This window comes from Vanessa cardui, chromosome 18 (assembly GCF_905220365.1).
Source record: "Vanessa cardui chromosome 18, ilVanCard2.1, whole genome shotgun sequence".
In the NCBI taxonomy this organism is placed as follows: domain Eukaryota; kingdom Metazoa; phylum Arthropoda; class Insecta; order Lepidoptera; family Nymphalidae; genus Vanessa; species Vanessa cardui.
In genome coordinates, this window is record NC_061140.1 from 7,985,366 (window position 1) to 8,006,368 (window position 21,003).

The 21,003-nt window shown below is 33.4% G+C and overlaps 2 protein-coding genes across 3 annotated transcripts in view; one reads left to right on the forward strand and one right to left on the reverse strand.

Annotated features, from left to right (window-relative positions):
- The window catches only part of LOC124537188 (midasin), a 29,918-nt gene extending 20,692 nt beyond the window's left edge, over positions 1-9,226 (forward strand). The window contains exons 27-41 of the mRNA XM_047113921.1: positions 55-184; positions 805-934; positions 1,224-1,299; positions 1,883-2,096; positions 2,511-2,612; positions 2,964-3,125; positions 3,432-3,812; positions 4,081-4,255; positions 4,360-4,508; positions 4,758-4,883; positions 4,965-5,149; positions 6,060-6,265; positions 7,027-7,232; positions 7,858-8,211; positions 8,683-9,226. Coding sequence (XP_046969877.1) covers positions 55-184; positions 805-934; positions 1,224-1,299; positions 1,883-2,096; positions 2,511-2,612; positions 2,964-3,125; positions 3,432-3,812; positions 4,081-4,255; positions 4,360-4,508; positions 4,758-4,883; positions 4,965-5,149; positions 6,060-6,265; positions 7,027-7,232; positions 7,858-8,211; positions 8,683-8,871 — 2,785 coding nt within the window. The 3' untranslated portion in view covers positions 8,872-9,226. The remainder of the gene's footprint in view (positions 1-54; positions 185-804; positions 935-1,223; positions 1,300-1,882; positions 2,097-2,510; positions 2,613-2,963; positions 3,126-3,431; positions 3,813-4,080; positions 4,256-4,359; positions 4,509-4,757; positions 4,884-4,964; positions 5,150-6,059; positions 6,266-7,026; positions 7,233-7,857; positions 8,212-8,682) is intronic.
- A 2,902-nt stretch (positions 9,227-12,128) lies between these two features.
- Positions 12,129-20,017, reverse strand: LOC124537463 (pleckstrin homology domain-containing family F member 2). Of its 2 annotated transcripts, XM_047114318.1 has the most exons (9): positions 19,900-20,017; positions 19,655-19,719; positions 18,955-19,156; positions 17,114-17,239; positions 16,773-16,879; positions 16,280-16,436; positions 14,661-14,764; positions 14,044-14,119; positions 12,129-12,486 (listed from the first exon to the last, which is right to left on the reverse strand). In XM_047114318.1, exons 1-8 carry the CDS (start codon positions 19,976-19,978, stop codon positions 14,060-14,062), a joined length of 900 nt encoding a protein of 299 aa, XP_046970274.1. In that variant the 5' UTR covers positions 19,979-20,017; the 3' UTR covers positions 12,129-12,486; positions 14,044-14,059. The 2 variants fall into 2 exon arrangements, with proteins under 2 accessions (XP_046970274.1, XP_046970273.1); XM_047114317.1 differs by lacking the exon at positions 14,044-14,119.
- Positions 20,018-21,003: the final 986 nt, after the last annotated feature.

The window sequence follows — 21,003 nt, forward strand, 5'->3', positions numbered from 1 at the left end:
AAAAATAACTGCTAAAAATATTAGTTTTCAACTAGTAATTACGATTGATTTTAGATTTTGTAAACAATCTGACCTTGATATGGAGGAAGGTGATGGTGATGGCGGCCCAGGAAAGCTTTCGAGCGGTACGGGTCTCGGGGAAGGAGAGGGTCAAAAGGATGTGTCTGAAAGGATCGAGAATCAGGTGAGATATTCCTTTTTATATGAACATTAAAGGTTTATATTAGGTCGAGTGCATTTACATTTTCATGTGATTGGTTTGTTTTCAAGTTATTATTGAACTCCACGAAGGAAAATATAACGATTAAGTCAGCATATACTTGATGTAACTTTGACAAATAGTTCTTAGCTGTTGTCTTTTTTCTTACAACAACAACAACAGCCTGTAAATTCCCACTGCTGGGCTAAAGGCCTCCTCTCCCTTTTTAAGGAGAAGGTTTGGAACATATTCCGCCACGCTGTTCCAATGCGGGTTGGTGGAATACACGTGTGGCAGAATTTCTATGAAATTTGTCACATGCAGGTTTTCTTACGATGTTTTCCTTCACCGCTGAGCACGAGATGAATTATAAAGACAAATTAAGCACATGAATCAGCGGTGCTTGCCTGGGTTTGAACCCGCAATCATCGGTTAAGATGCACGCGTTCTAACCACTAGGCCATTTCTGCTCTCTCTGTGTTTTTTCTTAAATCTTCTTAATATTAAGTAGTTTTGAGATAAGCTCCAAATTTACTCAATTTGTGGGACATTAACAAACAGTTACTATACATTACTTCTTGACTATATATAATGGACATTTATAGGATCAATTGGATGACGCGCAACGTCCCGGCGAAGAAAAGAAACAGGATGATAGAGATTGCAAAGAAGAAGAAAAAGGTGTCAACATGACCGATGATTTTGATTCACACTTACAAGATATAGAAGAAAAAGGTATAATTAGTAATACTTTCAAAGAAATATAAATGATGAATAACCAAAAAATAGCCCACCCAATATAAAGCTATCATATTCGCCCTTTAACACTGATATCTCAAGAGTTTTAATCTAAGCTATACATTGTCAGAGATCCTTAGACCATGGAATCTTGAATATTTTAGATAGTGATAAATGATATTAACTATATAAGCTATTTTTAATATTGAAAGAGATTTTATTTCGATTTTATAATTTCAAAAATATATACAATTCGATGTTTAATATATTTGTACGGTTTCAGAAGGCGAGGAATCTGATAATGAGGATGATAACGATGAGGCAGACAAGCAAATGGGTGAAACAGAGAATGCAGCTGATAAGTATGTATATCCTAAAACTTAAGTATGTTGGTTGCCATTGCTTACAAAAATACTATATTTTAATCAGACAATAATATTAAAATTATTTTGATATTATGCATGATTACGATTAGAGAACACAAAACACAATACCAGATGGTATTAGTTGAACTGATTTTTAATTGAAACCGCAATGTGAAAATTTATTTAAAAATATGACCTGATTTTAATTTATTACCTACCTACATAATTCATCATTCTAATATGATCTTTGCACATACGTACATAATAATAAATAATATAATAACTTGTAATATCATATGACCAATTTGACACGACGATTTACATGGACTGGCTTTCTCTGACGCGAGAATCTATAGCGACGAATAGCGTCGACTGGCGCGATAAAGAGCTATTTCTATTGGTTGGGTAAATCGGCAGTAATCGGTTATAATTTCATTCCATTGCATTTTCCGATGCTACATCTAATTTGTGTCGTAACTATTAAATAAAAAAAAAAAATGTCAAGTTTGGCACAACTGAAATTATTTAAATTAATTTTAGAAAAAATATTTGAATTTATTATTTTAATTTAAATGATCAGGCTAGATCAACAAATATGGGGTTCGGAAGATGAAGACGATGTAGATGAAGAGAAAGATAAGAAAGATGAAGAACGCGGTAAGGGTGAAAGTACCGGAGAGAAAGAAATGGCGGCAAAGGAACAAGAGCAGGGTGCGGACGACGGCGCCGAGGGCAAGGAGAAACAGAAGAAGGATATCAATGAAATGAAGGAACCGGAAGTTGATGATGATCACGTAAGTCATCTGAAATAAAATTATATGAAGATTTAACGCACTTCAGCGATAAGGCCGCCTTTTGTGCCATGCTTTATTTTGTTATATTTATTTCCTGTGTGTTATACTTGTCTTGGTGTACAATAAAGAATATACATATTATTATTATTATTTTTAAGTAATTCTGTTACATGCACGACTTACGATACTAACGGTCTACGTTTCAATATATACCTAATAATTGTATATGTTTTGATAAGATTTAAATAAAAATCAGTTTTACACCTACAAGGTTGAGTTAAGGTGGGGGGTAACACTTTTAATATTTTAAGATATGACACGTCATTAGTTATATGGACTTAAAACAAACAAATAACTAAATAAACAATACTTATTGTATATATATTATTATTGTTTGAATTTTTATGATTACAGATTGATCCATATCACGGTAACGAACAACAATTACCCGAACCGGAAGACTTCGAAATGCCGGATAACATGAATGTGGATGGTGAAGATGGGGATGATGACAAGGTAACTTGAATTTAGAAATATATTTCTTACAAATGCTTAAACATAAATTTAGTTGGTGGGATGGCTTCGTGAAAGCCTATCTTGTTAGATGGCACCCATTCATCATAAACTCAACTGCCAAACAGTAGTACTATTGTTGTGTTCCGATTTGACGGGAGAATAAGCCAGTGTAATTATGCAGGCGCAATGGATCTGTGGTGTTGACCACCTACCATTTAGTGGTCCATTTGCCCGTCCGTGTATATCCTAAAAATATATTCCTCTTTTAAATATTTTTAGTTATAGAAGAAGTGTTTAGAGTAATATAACTATTTAATAGTATTATAAACATATAAATCTGTTAAATTTAAGGATGGTGAAACAGAAACGGAAAATCCATTTGAAATAGATACAATGAAAGAAACAATACAAGAGGAGGAGGAAAGTAAGGAAAAAGAGGAAAAGGGAAATAGAGATGGTCTTGAAGTTTCTAGTGATGAAGAAGATGGGGAAGGAGATGACAATGAGGAACAGGTATGTACTTGACTATTAAGCCAATACGTCAATCATACGTTATTTATGTCATTGTTAAAATTATTTTTCTTATATATATTATATAAGTTATAGTTAAATTGGCTATATATTTATCATAGGTACATAAATATATTATTTAAAATTTCCAAAAAAAAACTCAATTTATACCGATATTATATGAAAAGAATCAAAATATTATGATATTATTTTTATCAATGCAAATTGTTATAGTTTATTTTAAATTTAAATAATTTTGAGAAATCTTTGAATTTTAGTTAGTTAATATCGTTTTATTTAATATTATAGAATAAAGACAACTCGGAGCAAAACGACGAAGATGATAAATCAAAGGAAAATAACGAAAGTGATGATGTAGACGAAACAAATGACAATGCTAAACTGGATGAGGAAAACCCAGATAAGGAACCAGAACCTGAACCTGAAATGGGAACGGATGAAACTGAACCAGAATCTAAGGAAGATGAAAACCTACCAAAGAATCCTGACACTATTGACGAAGAGGATGAAAAACAAGATAAACAACACGAGGCCAATCCACAAGCTAACCCTTCAAATGACGATGCTTCTGCTGAGGATAAAGTGGAAAACGCAGAAATGGAAAGAGGAACGAATGATAATGTCGAGACCAACACTGAACAAGCTAAAGACGAAGATGCAGCGCCATATGTAAGTTAATACACAATTTTTTTAACTTATAAATTGCCAAAAATATTCGATATTAATATATCAACTAGTTCTTAAATTATAGTTGTTAAAGTAAATTATTCCTCTCGTAGTAAAGCATACATAACCGTTACATTTCAATTAAAATAACAATTATTTTGTCCCCTTGAGAGAGGTCTTAGAAATTTACTAAATTTTTCGTTTTTTATATTTATTAAATTTCAACTAACTGCACTACACTTGTAATACAATTTAATTTACATTAACATAGGAACAAGCCCAAGAACAAGTAGGTGAAGATATACAATCCACTGGAAGATCCGAATTAGATAAAAGTGATAAAGGGCATCGCGGTGAAAAGCAAGCGGCAAGAGCAGAGACATCGCAAGACAATCAAAAGAGATTTGAGAACAAACCGGGGAAAACCGATCAAGAACGAACACTCGGTATGCTGATTCAGAATAAAATCGATTTATTGGATTCGATTCTCTTTTTGAATTTAACTGTTCTATTTTTGTAATTTTTTTTTTTTATTATGTTTCATATAAAGGTGATGTCAATGAACAGAAACATAAGAAAGCACACACATTAAATGTAGAACAGGAGGACGCAGAAGAGGGCGTTGAACCCGAACAAAACAAAGATCAAGAAGCAGACGCTTACCAACATGTTAAACAAGCTAAGAAAGATGACCTTCAGGTATGTACTGTGACTAATCAATAGTGATATATCTTAGTTTGATTTGATTGGATCGTTTTTTAAATTTAGAATTCTGTAATAATATTATTAACAATCAAGAAGTCCCGCGGTTACAGTATGGTGCAGTTGATGATAAATAGTAAACATCCCTTTTTAGTAATGACATTGTAAGAAATATTATCCATTCTTACTACATAAGGTAATAAATACTAAGCTACTGATTAATTTTCCGCTTGTACTAATTTTTAGGTGGTTGATGCTGCAACCAAAGAACAAGCTGACGAGCAACCTACACTGCAGCAAGAAGATGAGGAATCTGAAAAACTAAAAGAAGATGAAGAAGTGCCGATGGATGTAGACGACGATGATATTCAGGTAAAAATATATTTTCTGATAGCCATATTTGTTAAAATATTAGATTTTCCCTAACATTAGAAAACATTTTTACATTTACAGGTGGAGAAATCTGAAGAAATTAAATCTGAGAAAATGAAAGATGGCACAGACAAGGATAAAGACAAAAATGGAAATAAGAAAGACGGCGGCGAGGAAGCTACCGGCGAAACCGGTATCGAAGTGGAAGGGGATAAAGTATTAACAGTCAGTGTACCGAGGGGAAGGGAAACTACTTATCACACCAAGTAAGTTAATTTATATATGAATCCTGGGACTTTTGACGTTTCGGTTAGCGGTGGCACCATTCTATCTTAAAGGTTAACTAGCTACACAGAAAATAGCATAATGCAGAAGTGTATAGCTAGATACCGGATTATAGCCTCAGTCTCACTGTCTGATTGAAAGAATTCATTTGACTGTCAAGAAATTGACACTCGAATTAAGACTCAATAAATTTTCTCTGACTCAACGCGAGTCCGCGTAAATTATTTATAGTACGACACAACTTAGATGTCGCATTGGCAAAATTCGTAAAACCGATCACATCAGAATTAATAACGCTATCCCAAATTATCAAATTAATTAACGTAATAACTTGTAATATCATATGACCTATAATATATTCGTCAATTTGACGCGTCGATTTACATGCACTTGCTTTCTCTGACGCGAGAATCTATAGCGACGAATAGCATCGAGTGGCGCGATAGGGAGCTATTTCTATTGGTTGTGTAAATCGGCAGTAATCGGTTTTATTTTCATTCCATTGCATTTTCCGATGCTACATCTAATTTGTGTCATACAACAACAACAACAGCCTGTAAATTTCCACTGCTGGGCTAAAGGCCTCCTCTCTTTGGGGAGAAGGTGTGGAACATATTCCACCACGCTGTTCCAATGCGGGTTGGTGGAATATACATGTGACAGAATTTCTATGAAATTTGTCACATGCAGGTTTCCTCACGATGTTTTCCTTCACCGCTGAGCACGAGATGAATTATAAAGACAAATTAAGCACATGAATCAGCGGTGCTTGCCTGGGTTTGAACCCGCAATCATCGGTTAAGATGCACGCGTTCTAACCACTGGGCCATCTCGACTCGTGTGTCGAATTTGTGTCATACTATACTTAAAAAAGAAATGTTGATATTCTAGATTGGAAGAAACTCCCCAATTTGTGGATGACATGACGGTGGAAGAGTACATGAGCGTCCGTCAGTGGTTGGAGTGCGGCGCGCAGGGCGGCGCGGGCGCGTCGGGCGCGTGGCGCGGCGTGTGGCGCGAAGCCGCGCCCGCCGCGCGCGCGCTGTGCGAGCGCCTGCGTCTCGTGCTCGAGCCCACCGGCCGCTCCCGCAGAGCCGGTACGTGACGTCACTGGGTATTCATATGCGTGTTCGTGTGTTCGTGTAGGTGCGTGCGTGTGTGTGTGTGTGTATCGAATATTATTGAGACCAATACATCTGAGGTACGTGACGTCACTGGGTATTCATATGCGTGTTTTTGTGTTCGTGTAGTCGCGTGCGTGTGTGTGTGTGTGTATCGAATATTATTGAGACCAATACATCTGAGGTACGTGACGTCACTGGGTATTCATATGCGTGTGGGTGTGTTCGTGTAGGTACGTGCGTGCGTGTGTGTCGAATATAATTGAGACAAAAACTTCAGAATCTTATTAAATAAAATAAAAAATAAATGTTTATTTCATCAATAAACAAGACAGTACAATAAAATCTCAAAGGTTGACTTCCTCTTTTGAGTGCCGTGAGCTCCCGTGCCAGAAGAAGTCGCTCTTCCTTAACACATTCACACTTTAATTCAAAGTTATAAGATGAAACAAGCTAAGAATTACAAAAATCTCAAATTTTCTATATATATATATATATATATATATATATATATATATATATATATAATAGCTAAAGTAAATTATTCCAAATAAAATTGTATTTTATTCATTCTTTTTGAGTGGGTTATGTAAATATATTTTTTTTATATTATATTGTATACTAAATTATATACAAACTTATAATAAAGCAGTTAGTACTTTTACATGCACTTACATATATGCCACGGTCCCATTAAATAAATCATGTTTTATTCAACATTCAAAATGATATTCCAGGCGATTTCCGAACCGGTCGTGCGATCAACATGCGACGCGTGATCCCGTACATCGCGTCGCACTTCCGCAAGGACCGCATCTGGTTGCGTCGCACCAAACCCGCCAAGCGAGAGTACAAGATCGCCATCGCTATCGACGACTCCAGCTCGATGTCAGACAACAGGAGCAAGGAACTGGCCTTCGAAAGCTTGGCCTTAGTTTCTCAGGTAAACATTCAATATAACAATGTTAAATATAAATTCTATTCTTATGATAATTGAACTCTGTACAACATGCCGTTATTATAACAGGCTATTTGAGTGGTTTTTAAAATCCATTTTATATTATTTAGTAGAAGTTAAGGAACACTGTAAAAGTTGTGTTATTTATTTCTAGTACATATTTACCGAACAATATCATATTAAAAATTCCATATATAAATTGCGCGCAAAAACGCTACTTGGACAATATGGCGCTGCAGTGGGGTCGGTGACGTCACTTTGCTGTATTTTAATCTATGATACATATAGTAGAAAAGCAAATTTTACAAGAAAGTGACTTCATCATAAGCCCGGCCAATCAGGAGCGTTTTATGTCACGTGACAAACGTTTGAAAATTGGATTTTTATTTATGGATTTTTGATCAAATTAAATATTTTCAAATTTCGTTAGTAAATAACCATTTTTAAACTCATAATATACATTGATTACAATAATTCACAATTTATTTTTCGCATTGTCAAATGGCCTATTATATCTGTTAATCTTGTGACTTACACGATGCACTACTACTGTGTACCATAAATTGTTACATAAATCATGTGATATTAATTTTATTTATTTTTTAATCAGGCATTGAATCTCCTCGAGTCGGGCGACCTAGCGGTGTTAAGTTTCGGCGAAAAACCGAACTTACTGCATCCGTTCACGGAACAATTCTCAGAACATTCCGGCGCGAAGATTTTGGAAAAATTACGCTTTGAACAGACAAAGACCAAAATAGCTCAATTACTAGATTTCTGTACGGTAATGTTTGACCAGCAAACTGTTAGGAGTGACGCTTTCAACGCGAAATTATTGGTCATAGTCAGCGACGGCAGAGGAATATTTTCTGAAGGAGAAACGAGAGTCATACAAGCTGTTAGACGGGCGAGACAGCAGGGGATATTTTTGGTCTACGTGATTATCGACAATCCTGATAATAAGGTAACCATTCGATGATTTGTTTAAATTATTAATTGAAATAAAAAAATAACACATATTAATATCTTATAATATATTTTAATCATTTACTTGTGATACAAATATTAAAATGTTTCCGGGTCTAAGTTTCACTTCAACAAACAACAACAACAACAGCCTGTAATTTCCCACTGCTGGGCTAAAGGCCTCCTCTCCCTTTTAAGGAGAATATTCGGAACATATTCCACCACGCTGTTCCAATGCGGGTTGGTGGAATACACATGTGGCAGAATTTTTATGAAATTTGTCACATGCAGGTCCCCTCACGATGTTTTCCTTCACCGCTGAGCACGAGATTAATTATAAAGTCAAATTAAGCACATGAATCAGCGGTGCTTGCCTGGGTTTGAACCCGCAATCATCGGTTAAGATGCACGCGTTCTAACCACTGGGCCATCTCGACTCAAGTTTCACTTGTCTGCTTAATATTCTCAGGACTCGATAATGGACATCAGGCGGCCACTCCTGGATCCAGCCACCAACACATTTTCGGGATTCGTATCGTATTTGGACACATTCCCGTTCCCGTTTTACCTCATACTGCGGGACATGAGTGCTTTACCCACGGTTTTGGGAGACGCTTTGAGACAATGGTTTGAACTCGCTGCGAACACTGCGAGCTAATAGACGCTTAGAATATATGTAAATTAGTATGCTAGTTTGATCAAACAGAAATTCATAATTACATACATTAGACCTAAGATAATAAACTAAAATTTAATGAATAAAAGCAATTTGTATGCATAATTGAAATTTCTGTTTCGTCACTCTTTTTTACGATTAGTTAAGAAAAGGGAAGATATATAAAGTTTATGTCCAAAAATAAAAGAATTTATTTTTATTAAGAAAAAACATATTTGTTGTTTTTAGTATAAGTACAATTGTCAATCATTCGCTATGTCAAAGTAAAAAAAAGTATTATACCTAAATCTATATGTATTACTTTTTTTATAACAATAAAAGTCAAGTTGAAAAATATGTCTTTGTGTTGCTTTTTTATTGAAAATCGATTCTGAAGCTCTTTCCTTATTTGGGGGCACGGTAGTGAACGCGCCAAGTTTTACATACCCGTAACTTTCTTTTGTTGAAGCCAATCAGGGTATCTGAACCCTGCAACTTCTTTGTTGGCTAGATTAAAATTTTCAGTAATTAACAGGAAATACTGTGACTATATATATTTTAAAAAAGATTATTAAATCATGACGAGCCATAGCTCGTCATGATTTAATAATCACAAACAATTGACACAATTGACACAAACAATTTGGAGCACCAATTCATTTTTAATGCAATGTTTTTATTATAATAATATATAATACTGTTAATAACGATGACGTCTTAATGAATAAACCAGAATTAGATTTTATTGTGAGATACAGGTGTGCATTATTGGTGTTAATTTGATCGGTGGTGGTATATACCACCAAAAATAAAAATTTAGTATTTAAAATCGCCATTTTATCTGTACTGTATAAACATAAATTAAAGTACACTACAGAATGGATTAATTAAAAAATCGTTGTTGCAATAATTTAAGTTCATTAATCCAATTATAATTTCGCAAACATTTAAAAGACCTGGAATGGTCTGCAGTGTGAGTTGTTAGGTATTAAATAAAAATCAAAGATAAAAAATATTATTGTATATTTGTCAACCGAATATTAAACAATAATGTTATATTTCGCTTAGTTTTTCGAAAAATAACAGTAACAGTACGCTCTCGACGTGTTAACATTTTAGGCCTATGTTATGATTATAAATAATTAAACCGTGACCTTATTTTAGAATTTTTGCGAACAATTATTTTCAAACAAACTATATCTAATATGAAAAAAATACCTTAAATTAAAAAATGTAACGGTTTCATACGAAACAATATACATAATATAATCAATGCACCTCTTACTTACTATTTCTCCTAATATACATACAAAATATTACATATAAAACGATTTATAAATGAATGTAATTTAAACTACATACATTATGTAAACCATATAATAAAATTCAACAATCGTAATAGCAAAATATGAACTATATTAAAAAGTTTATAATATAATAGGCTAACTCATGTAAAGTATTAAATATGTATTGACATAAATGACTTAGCCTAACTACCGGACCTAGACAATTTACACATCGATTGACGCATTCGTTTGAAACACCAAAATGTATAGAAATGACAAAGTGCCTGATTACGCGATCAAGGTTGTTAGAACAGATATCTGTATCGCTGTGAATCCAATCGTATGTGTTTGTCTAATCTCAGCAATATTAATGTGTTAGAACCATGATAGGTAATGTTTACACTTGTGTTTTTTCGTTATTATCGATAGATTAGATAGCCAAACCCATTTATTGTACATCAAAATTCATCAAAAACATTAGTTTCAAATCAATCCAAAGATATTATATAAATATTAGTATAGTACACCAAGAAACATACGCAATATTTTAGCTCAATCGATTAGTAGGACTGGTTCAAATTTCAGTTGAAAAGTTTGAACCACACACTCTTAAAAGGAGTTAAATAAATGCTTGTAAAGTGTCTGTAGTCTATTATCGTATTATGAATATTGAACATCATCATCACAGTAAACTATCACTGGAATATCAATATTTCAGTGGTTAGTGAATAGAAAAATCTACGAGTTTCATATGACATTCATACGATTTGAATTTGTAATAATTAATTATAATTTAAATTGTAATAATAATTTACCCTTATTTAAAATTGACTGAAATCCAACAATTTTATTTACCATATGACCTCGGTATGATTATGAGATTACGATAAAAACCTACTGTATGTCATTGTCTATGAACTAGCGCGCATTGGTAACTTTTGTCACGGTGACTGTTTCGTCACTCTTGTCGAGTCCATGAATATGTAAGGAGGTGCGCGCACATTACGACGTGACATTTGTGTCTGCATCTGTACATATTCACGGACTTGACAAGTGTGACGAAATAGTCACCGTGACAAAAGTTACCAGTGCGCGCTAGTTGTAAATTGTCATTTCTAAATGACACGAAATGAAGTATTTATAACAAATGTGTTGATTATAACATAAATTTGCTTTAATATATAATTTTATGGACGAAACTCACAAGTGTAAACATAATGTAAATAAATAATATGAATTAAATTAAAAAAAAAAAAAAACGATGCCCGTTGAGAGTATATTTGAGCGTTTTAAAGCTGTTTAGCATTTTATATTTACATCTAGAAAAAAATGTTATTGAAATGGTTTTTTTTTTTTATATAAAAATATATTATATCGGTTGAACTCACTGGATTTATAAAATACATAGAAAAATCTATCTAACTTTAAAGTAGAAGGCCATCTCGGTGTTCCTTTCGGTGATGATATCACATACACTATTAGCAGGGCCGGATTTAGGGGAGGGCAACCGGGGCAACTGCCCTGGGGCCTCCACATGAGAGGGGGCCTCCACATGAGAGGGGGCCACAGTTTTCAGCAAGTTAACAAATACTGAGATATAGTCAAATTATAATAATGTTACTATTTAATATTTTAAAAGTTACCGATACAAATACGAAGCAATTCATAGCTTACTGATTGAAATAAAAAAAAAACTAATTAATTCACAATAATATAATTATTAGGGTGTTCACGCTTCTGTTTGTCTAGGGCCCTCACTGCTTTGTGGCCCCGGGGCTTCCACACCTTTAAATCCGACTCTGACTATTAGACACTACGATGTTATTATTTATACGTAGTTTATTAAAAATAACCACATAAATTTACTTTAAAAAAACTTACCACACAACACTTCTACATACCGATCCGATATAAGATAAATAATTTTCATTATATTCTCTGTCTTTTTCATATTATTTACCAAATAATACTACATAATTATATCATAATATGATCTATTCAATAAATCATTATCCTTAATAAAAAACCATTTTTTTCTCCTGTATACTGACAGACTGTAACATAATCTGTGGCTGATATGATTATATTTTATATTATCTTTTATTTCTTTTAATTTAATTAATTTCGTGTATATTAGAACGAAGCTTTTGGGGTTGTGTTTACGTAGTGACGTACCCAACGGCAAATATTATTACTAAAGTGTAAAATTATAATAATTTATGTAAATTACATATCCTGTACTGGGACATTGTTGCTTATTGCTTTACTTGGTATCCTTGGACGAATGGTTATTGGTTTCTTCAGTCTTTTCACCGTCACTGTAGAACTTTGGCTGTAAAAAAAAAATGTTTTTATTATAGTACCGGCCTCCCAACAAACGGACATCGGGTCTCACAGATTATATACAAAAAAGTGTACTGGGTTATAAACGCGTGGGTGTATGAATATGACCATAGACAAACTTATAGATAATAGTTTATGTTCTTGATCATCACTATACAGCCTAATTTTGCATGTAACAAGCCTATGTAGTTTCGACTGAGGGATTGATGTTTATTTATTTTTTAATCTGTCAACATTTATACAAACTACTATAATTAGCTTTTTTATAATTTAATATAGTATACTAGACTGTATGACGACAATTTTATATGTCTGCAGCTTAGTCGAGCTAGTTTTTCAATTAACATGATTTGTCATATTCCAGGCTTGATAAATATATATCGCCTATTCTCATTTTATTCTGTTGGCACTAAAACACAGTATCGAGTTTCCCAGCCCTTTACTTATATCAGACGACTTTAAACTGGTGATAAGTGCATTGATTGTTTCTGTTTACACATTATTTCAGACACTTTTAGTGTGGACCCGAAGTCCATTTTTTGGAACGTCTGCGTTCAGTAACAACTAATATGAAGGCATTTAAAAATGGGATACATTAGGCAGTGAGTGGAAAAACACATAACACGTATACTTGTGGGAATAAAAACTCAAAACAATAAAGCAACTATTCAAATTGCCAAACCAGAGGGATTTTTTTTTCAGTACTATGGAGAATAAAAATGTTATTTGACTGAATTGAATAAAATGATTTATACGGACAACTATTGAAATGGGAATATGCATGGAAGAGATAAATGTTTATGCAATCAATAAAAAGTTATGAAAAAAAAAACACTTCAAACCATTAGTAAAAAATTCAAATCAACTTACAAATGAGTATAGTACGATACAACTTAGATGTAGCATCGGCAAAATTCGTAAAACCGATCACATCCGAATTAAGTACACTATCCTAAATTATACATATTTATTTCGTATGTGAATGAGACCTTTACACAATCGTAATAACTTGTGATATATATTCGTCAATTTAACACGTCGATTTACATGCACTTGCTTTCTCGGGTTGAACTGAGGCTAATTTATAGCGACGAATAGTATCAAATTGCGCGATAGGGAGCTATTTCTATTGGTTGTATCAATCGGTAGTCATCGGTTTTATTGAATTTGCTGATGCCGATCTAAGTTGTGTTGTACTATAACAACTTACACTTTTCTTTAAGTTTATATTATAAAATACAGACGAATTGATAACTTCCTCCTTTTTGAAGGCGGTTGAAAATAACGCATAACATAATAATTAAAACAATGATCTGATTTATTATGAAATTCCTGAAAGAATATCATTTTAATTTAGTTTAATAATTAATTAAATGAAAACGACCAAATAGCAAACAACATAACATCAAAAGTAATAACATATCGATAATGAGAGGTGAATTTGTTCCCACACAACACGAACGCGTGGAATAATACACACCATGAACAAAACCATACAAACGAAAAATCAAAAAGCGTGACCAATCTAGCATATCGCTCGACTTACACAATATCAACATGTACTATACTGTCGTGACTTTATTTCCGAATCCGTTTTTCACACCGTTATAACTTGTAAAACCCTAAAAATAAGCATAATTTAAATGGGGGAGTGATAAAACTTTAATATGTATACATATAGCTACTAGCATTACACTTATGTGATACATTATCATTTAAAGTGGTAATACTTTTTATATCACACCATTATGATTTACTTTACTTATGTTAGATAATACAGTTCTGCGTTGCAATAAAAAAGTATTTACCTCAGAAAGAAAATTTACATTCATGCCAGTGTTTTTAAATATAATATTATATATCATACTAAATTATAATTGAATTAAGTTAACGCATCCTTTATAGGAGGCAGCAGTACCAAATATTGTATCTCTATGTGTACACTAATAGTTATTACAATGTTGATGGGTGTTAAAAAACATATATCCTATTTGAAATACAGGAATAAAGACAAATTAACAATTTAGGCTCCCTGCGTGCGTACGTGTGTGTGTGTGTGTGTGTGCGCGTGTGTGCGTGTGCGTGTGCGTGTGTGTGTGTGTGCGTGTGTGTGTGTGTGTGTGCGTGTGCGTGTGTGTGTGTGTGATGCTGTGGGTATATTACCTCGTCATGTTTCTGGTCGGGTTGGACTCGGTCGTCGTCGTCGTCACTGTCGTCGTCTCCCGATGAGTCGCCGCCGGAGCCAGCGCCCGTGATCTCAGCTTTCACTGGAATGCGGATATAGGGTTAAGAAAGGAGAAATCGTATAATAACTATTAGCAAAGTAGACTAAACTCTTTATATGACCAGGGTTCTAAAATCGCTTTTAAAATGTCGCTTTCTGGTGAGATAAAATAATTTGAAATTCTAAGATGATTATTAGAGAAGTTGCGTTGCTTTAAAAAATAAATTGGCGTATTAATTATTAAGTTGCCAGTATTCTTTTCAAAATGATCAAGTCTGTACAAAAACTAGGACAATATAATTTCAGTCTTCTTTATAAACGACAAGTATTTAATTACTTTTCTGTAATACAATATTGGTATGTTTATCGCTCACGTAAGTTACTATTTTGTTAAAAGTTACTATTTTACAGTGGAATGTTTAGTATAAAGCAGAAATAATGTATATTGTTAAGTTTAATACTTCTAAAAAACACATTGATAGATAATACGAATTATAGATTTTGAGAAATTGTATTTAAGTAATTGGAATAGTGTTGCAAGTATACATACATATGTGTGAACGGGTATTCGATGTGTCCGATATTGGATGTGTGCGTACAAGTGTACTATACAAGTGCGTAATGTGTGCGTGCATATTAAACTCGCGAGTATTGTGTGCGTGCGTATCCGACGCGCGATTTTTGTGTGCGTGGATCAATGTATTGGTGCGTATGCAACGCATGAGTGTTGTGTGCGTGCATATCCAACGCACGAGTATAGAGTGCGTGTGTCAGTATGTGCGTGCATGTCCAACGCACGAGTATTGAGTGCGTGTGTCAGTGTGTGCGTGCATATCCAACGCACGAGTATTGAGTGCGTGTGTCAGTGTGTGTGTGCGTGCATATTCAACGCACGAGTATAGAGTGCGTGTGTCAGTGTGTGCGTGCATATCCAACGCACGAGTATTGTGTGCGTGTGTCAGTGTGTGCGTGCATATCCAACGCACGAGTATTGAGTGCGTGTGTCAGTGTGTGTGTGCGTGCATATTCAACGCACGAGTATAGAGTGCGTGTGTCAGTGTGTGCGTGCATATCCAACGCACGAGTATTGTGTGCGTGGGTCAATGTGTGCGTACACATCCAACGCACGAGTATTGATTGCGTGTGTCCGTGTGTGCGCACATATCCAACGCACGAGTATTGATTGCGTGTGTCCGTGTGTGCACACATATCCAACGCACGAGTATTGTGTGCGTGTGTCAGTGTGTGCGTGCATATTCAACGCACGAGTATTGAGTGCGTGTGTCAGTGTGTGCGTGCATATTCAACGCACGAGTATAGAGTGCGTGTGTCAGTGTGTGCGTGCATATCCAACACACGAGTATAGAGTGCGTGTGTCAGTGTGTGCGTGCATATCCAACGCACAAGTATAGAGTGCGTGTGTCAGTGTGTGCGTACATATCCAACGCACGAGTATTGAGTGCGTGTGTCACTGTGTGCGTGCATATTCAACGCACGAGTATTGCGTGCGTGTGTCAGCGTGTCAGTGTGTGCGTGCGTGCATGTGTGCGTGACTCACGGGGCGCGGGCGGCTGGGCGGGGCGCGCGCGGTCGCGCGTGAGCTCGTCGTAGCACTGCAGGCACACGCGGAGCGGCTTCTCGCTCTGGCCGCGCAGCACGTAGCGCTTGGACGAGCACGGCCCGCACACGACCGAGCCGCATTTGCGACAGTGATGCTAGAAAATATTACTTTATGAATATATTTTGTAGCGTAACGCGCTCTCTTATGTTATAAAGAGCAAGTATCATAATTGATTTTCGACCCTCCTGATATCGATTTCAATCTAAACTTATTTATTTATTTTCATTTATATACTCTTTATTGCACACCAATATAGACAAAAATAATAGGAACAATTTTACAAAAACAAAGAAAAGAAAAATGTACAATAGGCGGCCTTATCGCTAAAACAGCGATCTAAAACTTACTGTAAGCACAGAGTATAATTTGCATCCTTAAAACTAAAATTATAGAACAAAGAGTGAGAAAGAGCGAGAAAACGAATACTTACCCTTCTGTTAAGAACAGTGAACTGTGTCTTCTTGCAGTGCATGCAAATGGCGGCTTCATTGTCCGGAACCCACACTGCTGCATGTTCCGATGGCGGTTGTTTCCCACCTAAAAACCATTCAGAATAATTTATTCATTTTTCCAATTTATAATGTACATGATAATAAGTTAGTTAACTTCACATTCTTAGTTAACTTTTCTTTAGGCTACATGTAGCACACTAATTTCCGCTCGCGGCTTAATTCGCATATGAGGTAGGTAATAAAGTAGCCTACATTAGTCTATCTTGTCACAAGATGTCTTATCGTAAAAACATAAAAATATACATATATGACCACTTACTCTTTCGTAGCAAATCTTCTATACATTTCTCTATATGGGCCATCCATTCTTCCTTTTCTGTTGCCGTAGCAGCGTACACAGCAAAAGATTTCGATGCAGTTCGGATCAACCAACCATTACGATATTCTAAAATAAATATGTAATTTTAGATTCAATCATTGTTATTATATCAAAAACATTTTATAATTATATAATATTTTTGTTTAACATGCTTTAATATTGTATTAGGACACCGTCCTGCAATTATTATATATAAAGTTTAGCAATATAAATAAATAAATATTTTTTGTAAAATGTATGACAACTTTGCAGAAGCATATTATTAATATAAGCTCAGACCAATGTTACAAAGTGCATCTCTCAATAAGAGTTCCTTATTTAACCCATATGACTGTACCCCCTTTAAATTAAATGTAAATCGAACAGTCACTTAAATTGTTATATTTAGTCATTATAAATTTACAAATTTCATTATTTTTATTAATATAAATAATTTATCATATACATAAAGGTAAAATCATTTCACTAACTAAAAAATTAAGCATTCATACAGTGCTTAAAACTCTATTATAATGAGAACACTAAAGCTTGTCCATATCAATCAAAAAGGAAAAAAATTTAACTGCTTTGACTGCCTCTTACATATAGCATTTATTTGAATTTAGTATATATATTTACCCTTGAGATAAGCTGTGTCAGTCAACCTCTACACAAATGGTATGCAAATTTAATATAAATATTTATAAGTTCAAAGTTGACTCACTGACTCGACCACATAAATATCAATGCCATTAATATAGAAAAAGTGATAACGATATTATGTGATTCATCACAACAATGAGTCATGATTAGGTTTTTGTTGTCTTTTCACTTTTAGTGAATACTTTGGTATTAAAACAGATAAACATATATGAGGCAATTGGAGAAAGAAATGGAAAGAGAAATTGAGAAGTTCCTAATGCTATTTATATCATTGTATTCAAATTAACTGGTATTAAGCTTTGTATATCCGTCTGGATGGGGCATCACTCATCAATTATTCCACATAAAAATATTATAAATATTATATAGATGCAATAATGTATCTCAATGGATGATATATTTTTGAATGGAGAGTTTTTATCCCATTTAATTTTTTAATTTAGCATAAAATTCATCATTCATTTTAATGTATATATCTATGTTTATTTATACAAAAATTATTAATAATAAGGAAAATTAATTACATAAAGCTTATTAACACAAATAACTATGGTAATGATTTAGTTTAACAAATATTCCCTAATCCTATATCCCTAATAAAAAAACTAATATTTAAAAAAACCATGGGAAAGATCTATCATATTAGGGTAGGTCAAGAACAAACTGTAAAAATAAATTTTTATTGTGAAAATCACCTGCTTATAAAAGTAATTGCTATCTACCCTGAGAATAACATGAGATATAATAATATATTGCCAATATAATCATTTGAATATAATTAACTAACTTTCACCATGTTAAATTATGTTACTACTTGACTGAGCATGATTTTAATTTATGTTTCACCCATTTGCATCAAGAGCTTTACAGAATATACTTAGTATCTTGTCTACATTTTGTTTGTTGACTATGTTATTATACACAATCTATATTGTCCTAGATCATAATTGTTTTTGTGGAATAAATATCCTGTTATAATTGTCTCCCATTATATCTTTTAATGAAATGAAAATTAAATTATATATTAATTATAATTAAATACACCTGTCAGCGAGTTACCCAACAAATACCAAAGATTGCATTTGATTGTATTACAATGTTAGAAAAACATTAAGACACTATTTAAATACAGTACTTACGTCCTTCATCTTTTAGTGATTCCAATTTGACTTCCTCCAGAGGTATGACATGTTGTTTGTTATACTTCTTTTTGTTTATAACTATGTTGCCATATACAAGTATGTCATTGAATAGGAAAAACTGACGAGCTTTAGGCTTTTTCCGGCACATTTTTGTTAGAACACCTTCACCTACAAGTACCCGGCCTTGTTCTGCTAATGGCTGTGAAAATACACATACATTAATGATTATTTTTAAATCATAATAAACATAATCAAATGAATAAAGAAATATATTTGCGCCTATACAGCATATCCTTAAAGGTAAATAAAGCTTAAAAATAAAGGTTTTTAAACTTGTTGAAAATCTAACCAACTATGTTGTTTAAATTTCATGGTTAATTATTTGGAATAAAGCATTTTTAGCAGTTTTATATTAACAGGTGAAAGTATAAGAATGGCTATATTATAAGTTATATTATCTAAACAAATCAGTTAAATTTGTGTACTAAGTATAATCATAAAATAAATACGAATCTATTTCATACGAAAAATATATCAAGCTGATAAAAATGATAACATTGACCGAACCCACCAATCATACTTACTGAAAAATTATCTGCTCTGTTTGTCGGTTGATAAAAGGGAATATAATATAGTAAAGTTTTAAACTTTCTTTTAAGTACTTTTAATAGTTATGTATATAAATATAAAAACTCACCTGTCCCGAACTGCCGAAGCAGTTTTCCACCATAGCGATTCTTCTAGCATTGGCTTCACTATTTACTGAAAAAGGAAAAACAATCTTGTACAATTGTGGTGCAGCATCTAAGTTTGACGTCAAAGGAAAGTAGTAAGCCAACAAACAATGATACCGATTATCCACTTAACGAATAACAAATAACTTGATATGTTGAAAACAACGTATAACCTTATTATTTGTCAAATATAAAACTAATAGCCTACCTAAGCGGTCCACCATTATAGAATTTTTATTCAGTTTACACAGTACAGAGACACGATAAAGATGAGAAAAATGTGTCATTCATGTTTGATGACAATGTTGCCACCTTCATGTAGTATTCGTTCAGAATAAATAAAATTCATAACATCTTCAAAATCTTAAGTTAAAATACACAAATAGTTTATGCTACAAAAATTATGTTTATATTTCATTGTAAATGATAAATTATTTGAAAATTGGCAATAGTATTTGTAAGCAATACTATTGATACATTCGTTCATTCAAATACTATCGATAGTCTTTGAGTAAATTTTGAGTAAAGGATAATGTCAAAGTCAAAATTTTCGCTAATGTTTCTTGAATCGAGGTGTTTCTTGATCTTTGTACATTAACGGTCAAACGTTATTATATAAATGTTACTCTTCTATAAGAAGAGTTTACATATACACTGATGATTCTTTCATAAATGAAATTAATAAATTGTAAATCAATTAATTCCAATACTCTTTACTGTCCCAACATTAATAACATGATAGTATCGATAGTAGAAAACTATCTAACAGTTTTAAACTGTTAGATAGTTTTCTACCGTCCTAATTGAGACAACCGTAACTGCACAAAACATGATTTCGAGATAATGGCGCTTAAAGTTTTTTACCGAAAATTTGTCACTGCTATAGTTTAAGAAAAAAACAATATTTTTTTATTTCATTGGATAGTAATGACCCTCCCCTTTGAAGTGGTATTAATTATAATGAGATATAATCATTTGTTTATTTTTTAATTAGCAAATAATTTTTATGTGTAGATAATGTAAATTGTATAATGTTCAATTCCTAAGCTTATGTGCCGTATGTGACGGGGTTACGGTTCTTATGTCTAAGAATTGCTGTTACGGTGTTTAACAAATAAACATTTTTAAGAACTTACTAGTCATATAAGCGGTAACTTTACTCTTAATTACCAATCAGTAGTAGAAAAAAATATTCAAGAGTAAATAAAAAACATAAATTTTAGTTCTTAAGGTGGTTTTAGTCCCATAGTTTTGGCGTCTTCTTTCCTAGTCTCTATCATTTGGCCCTTTATATCTGTATTTGTCTTTTAAC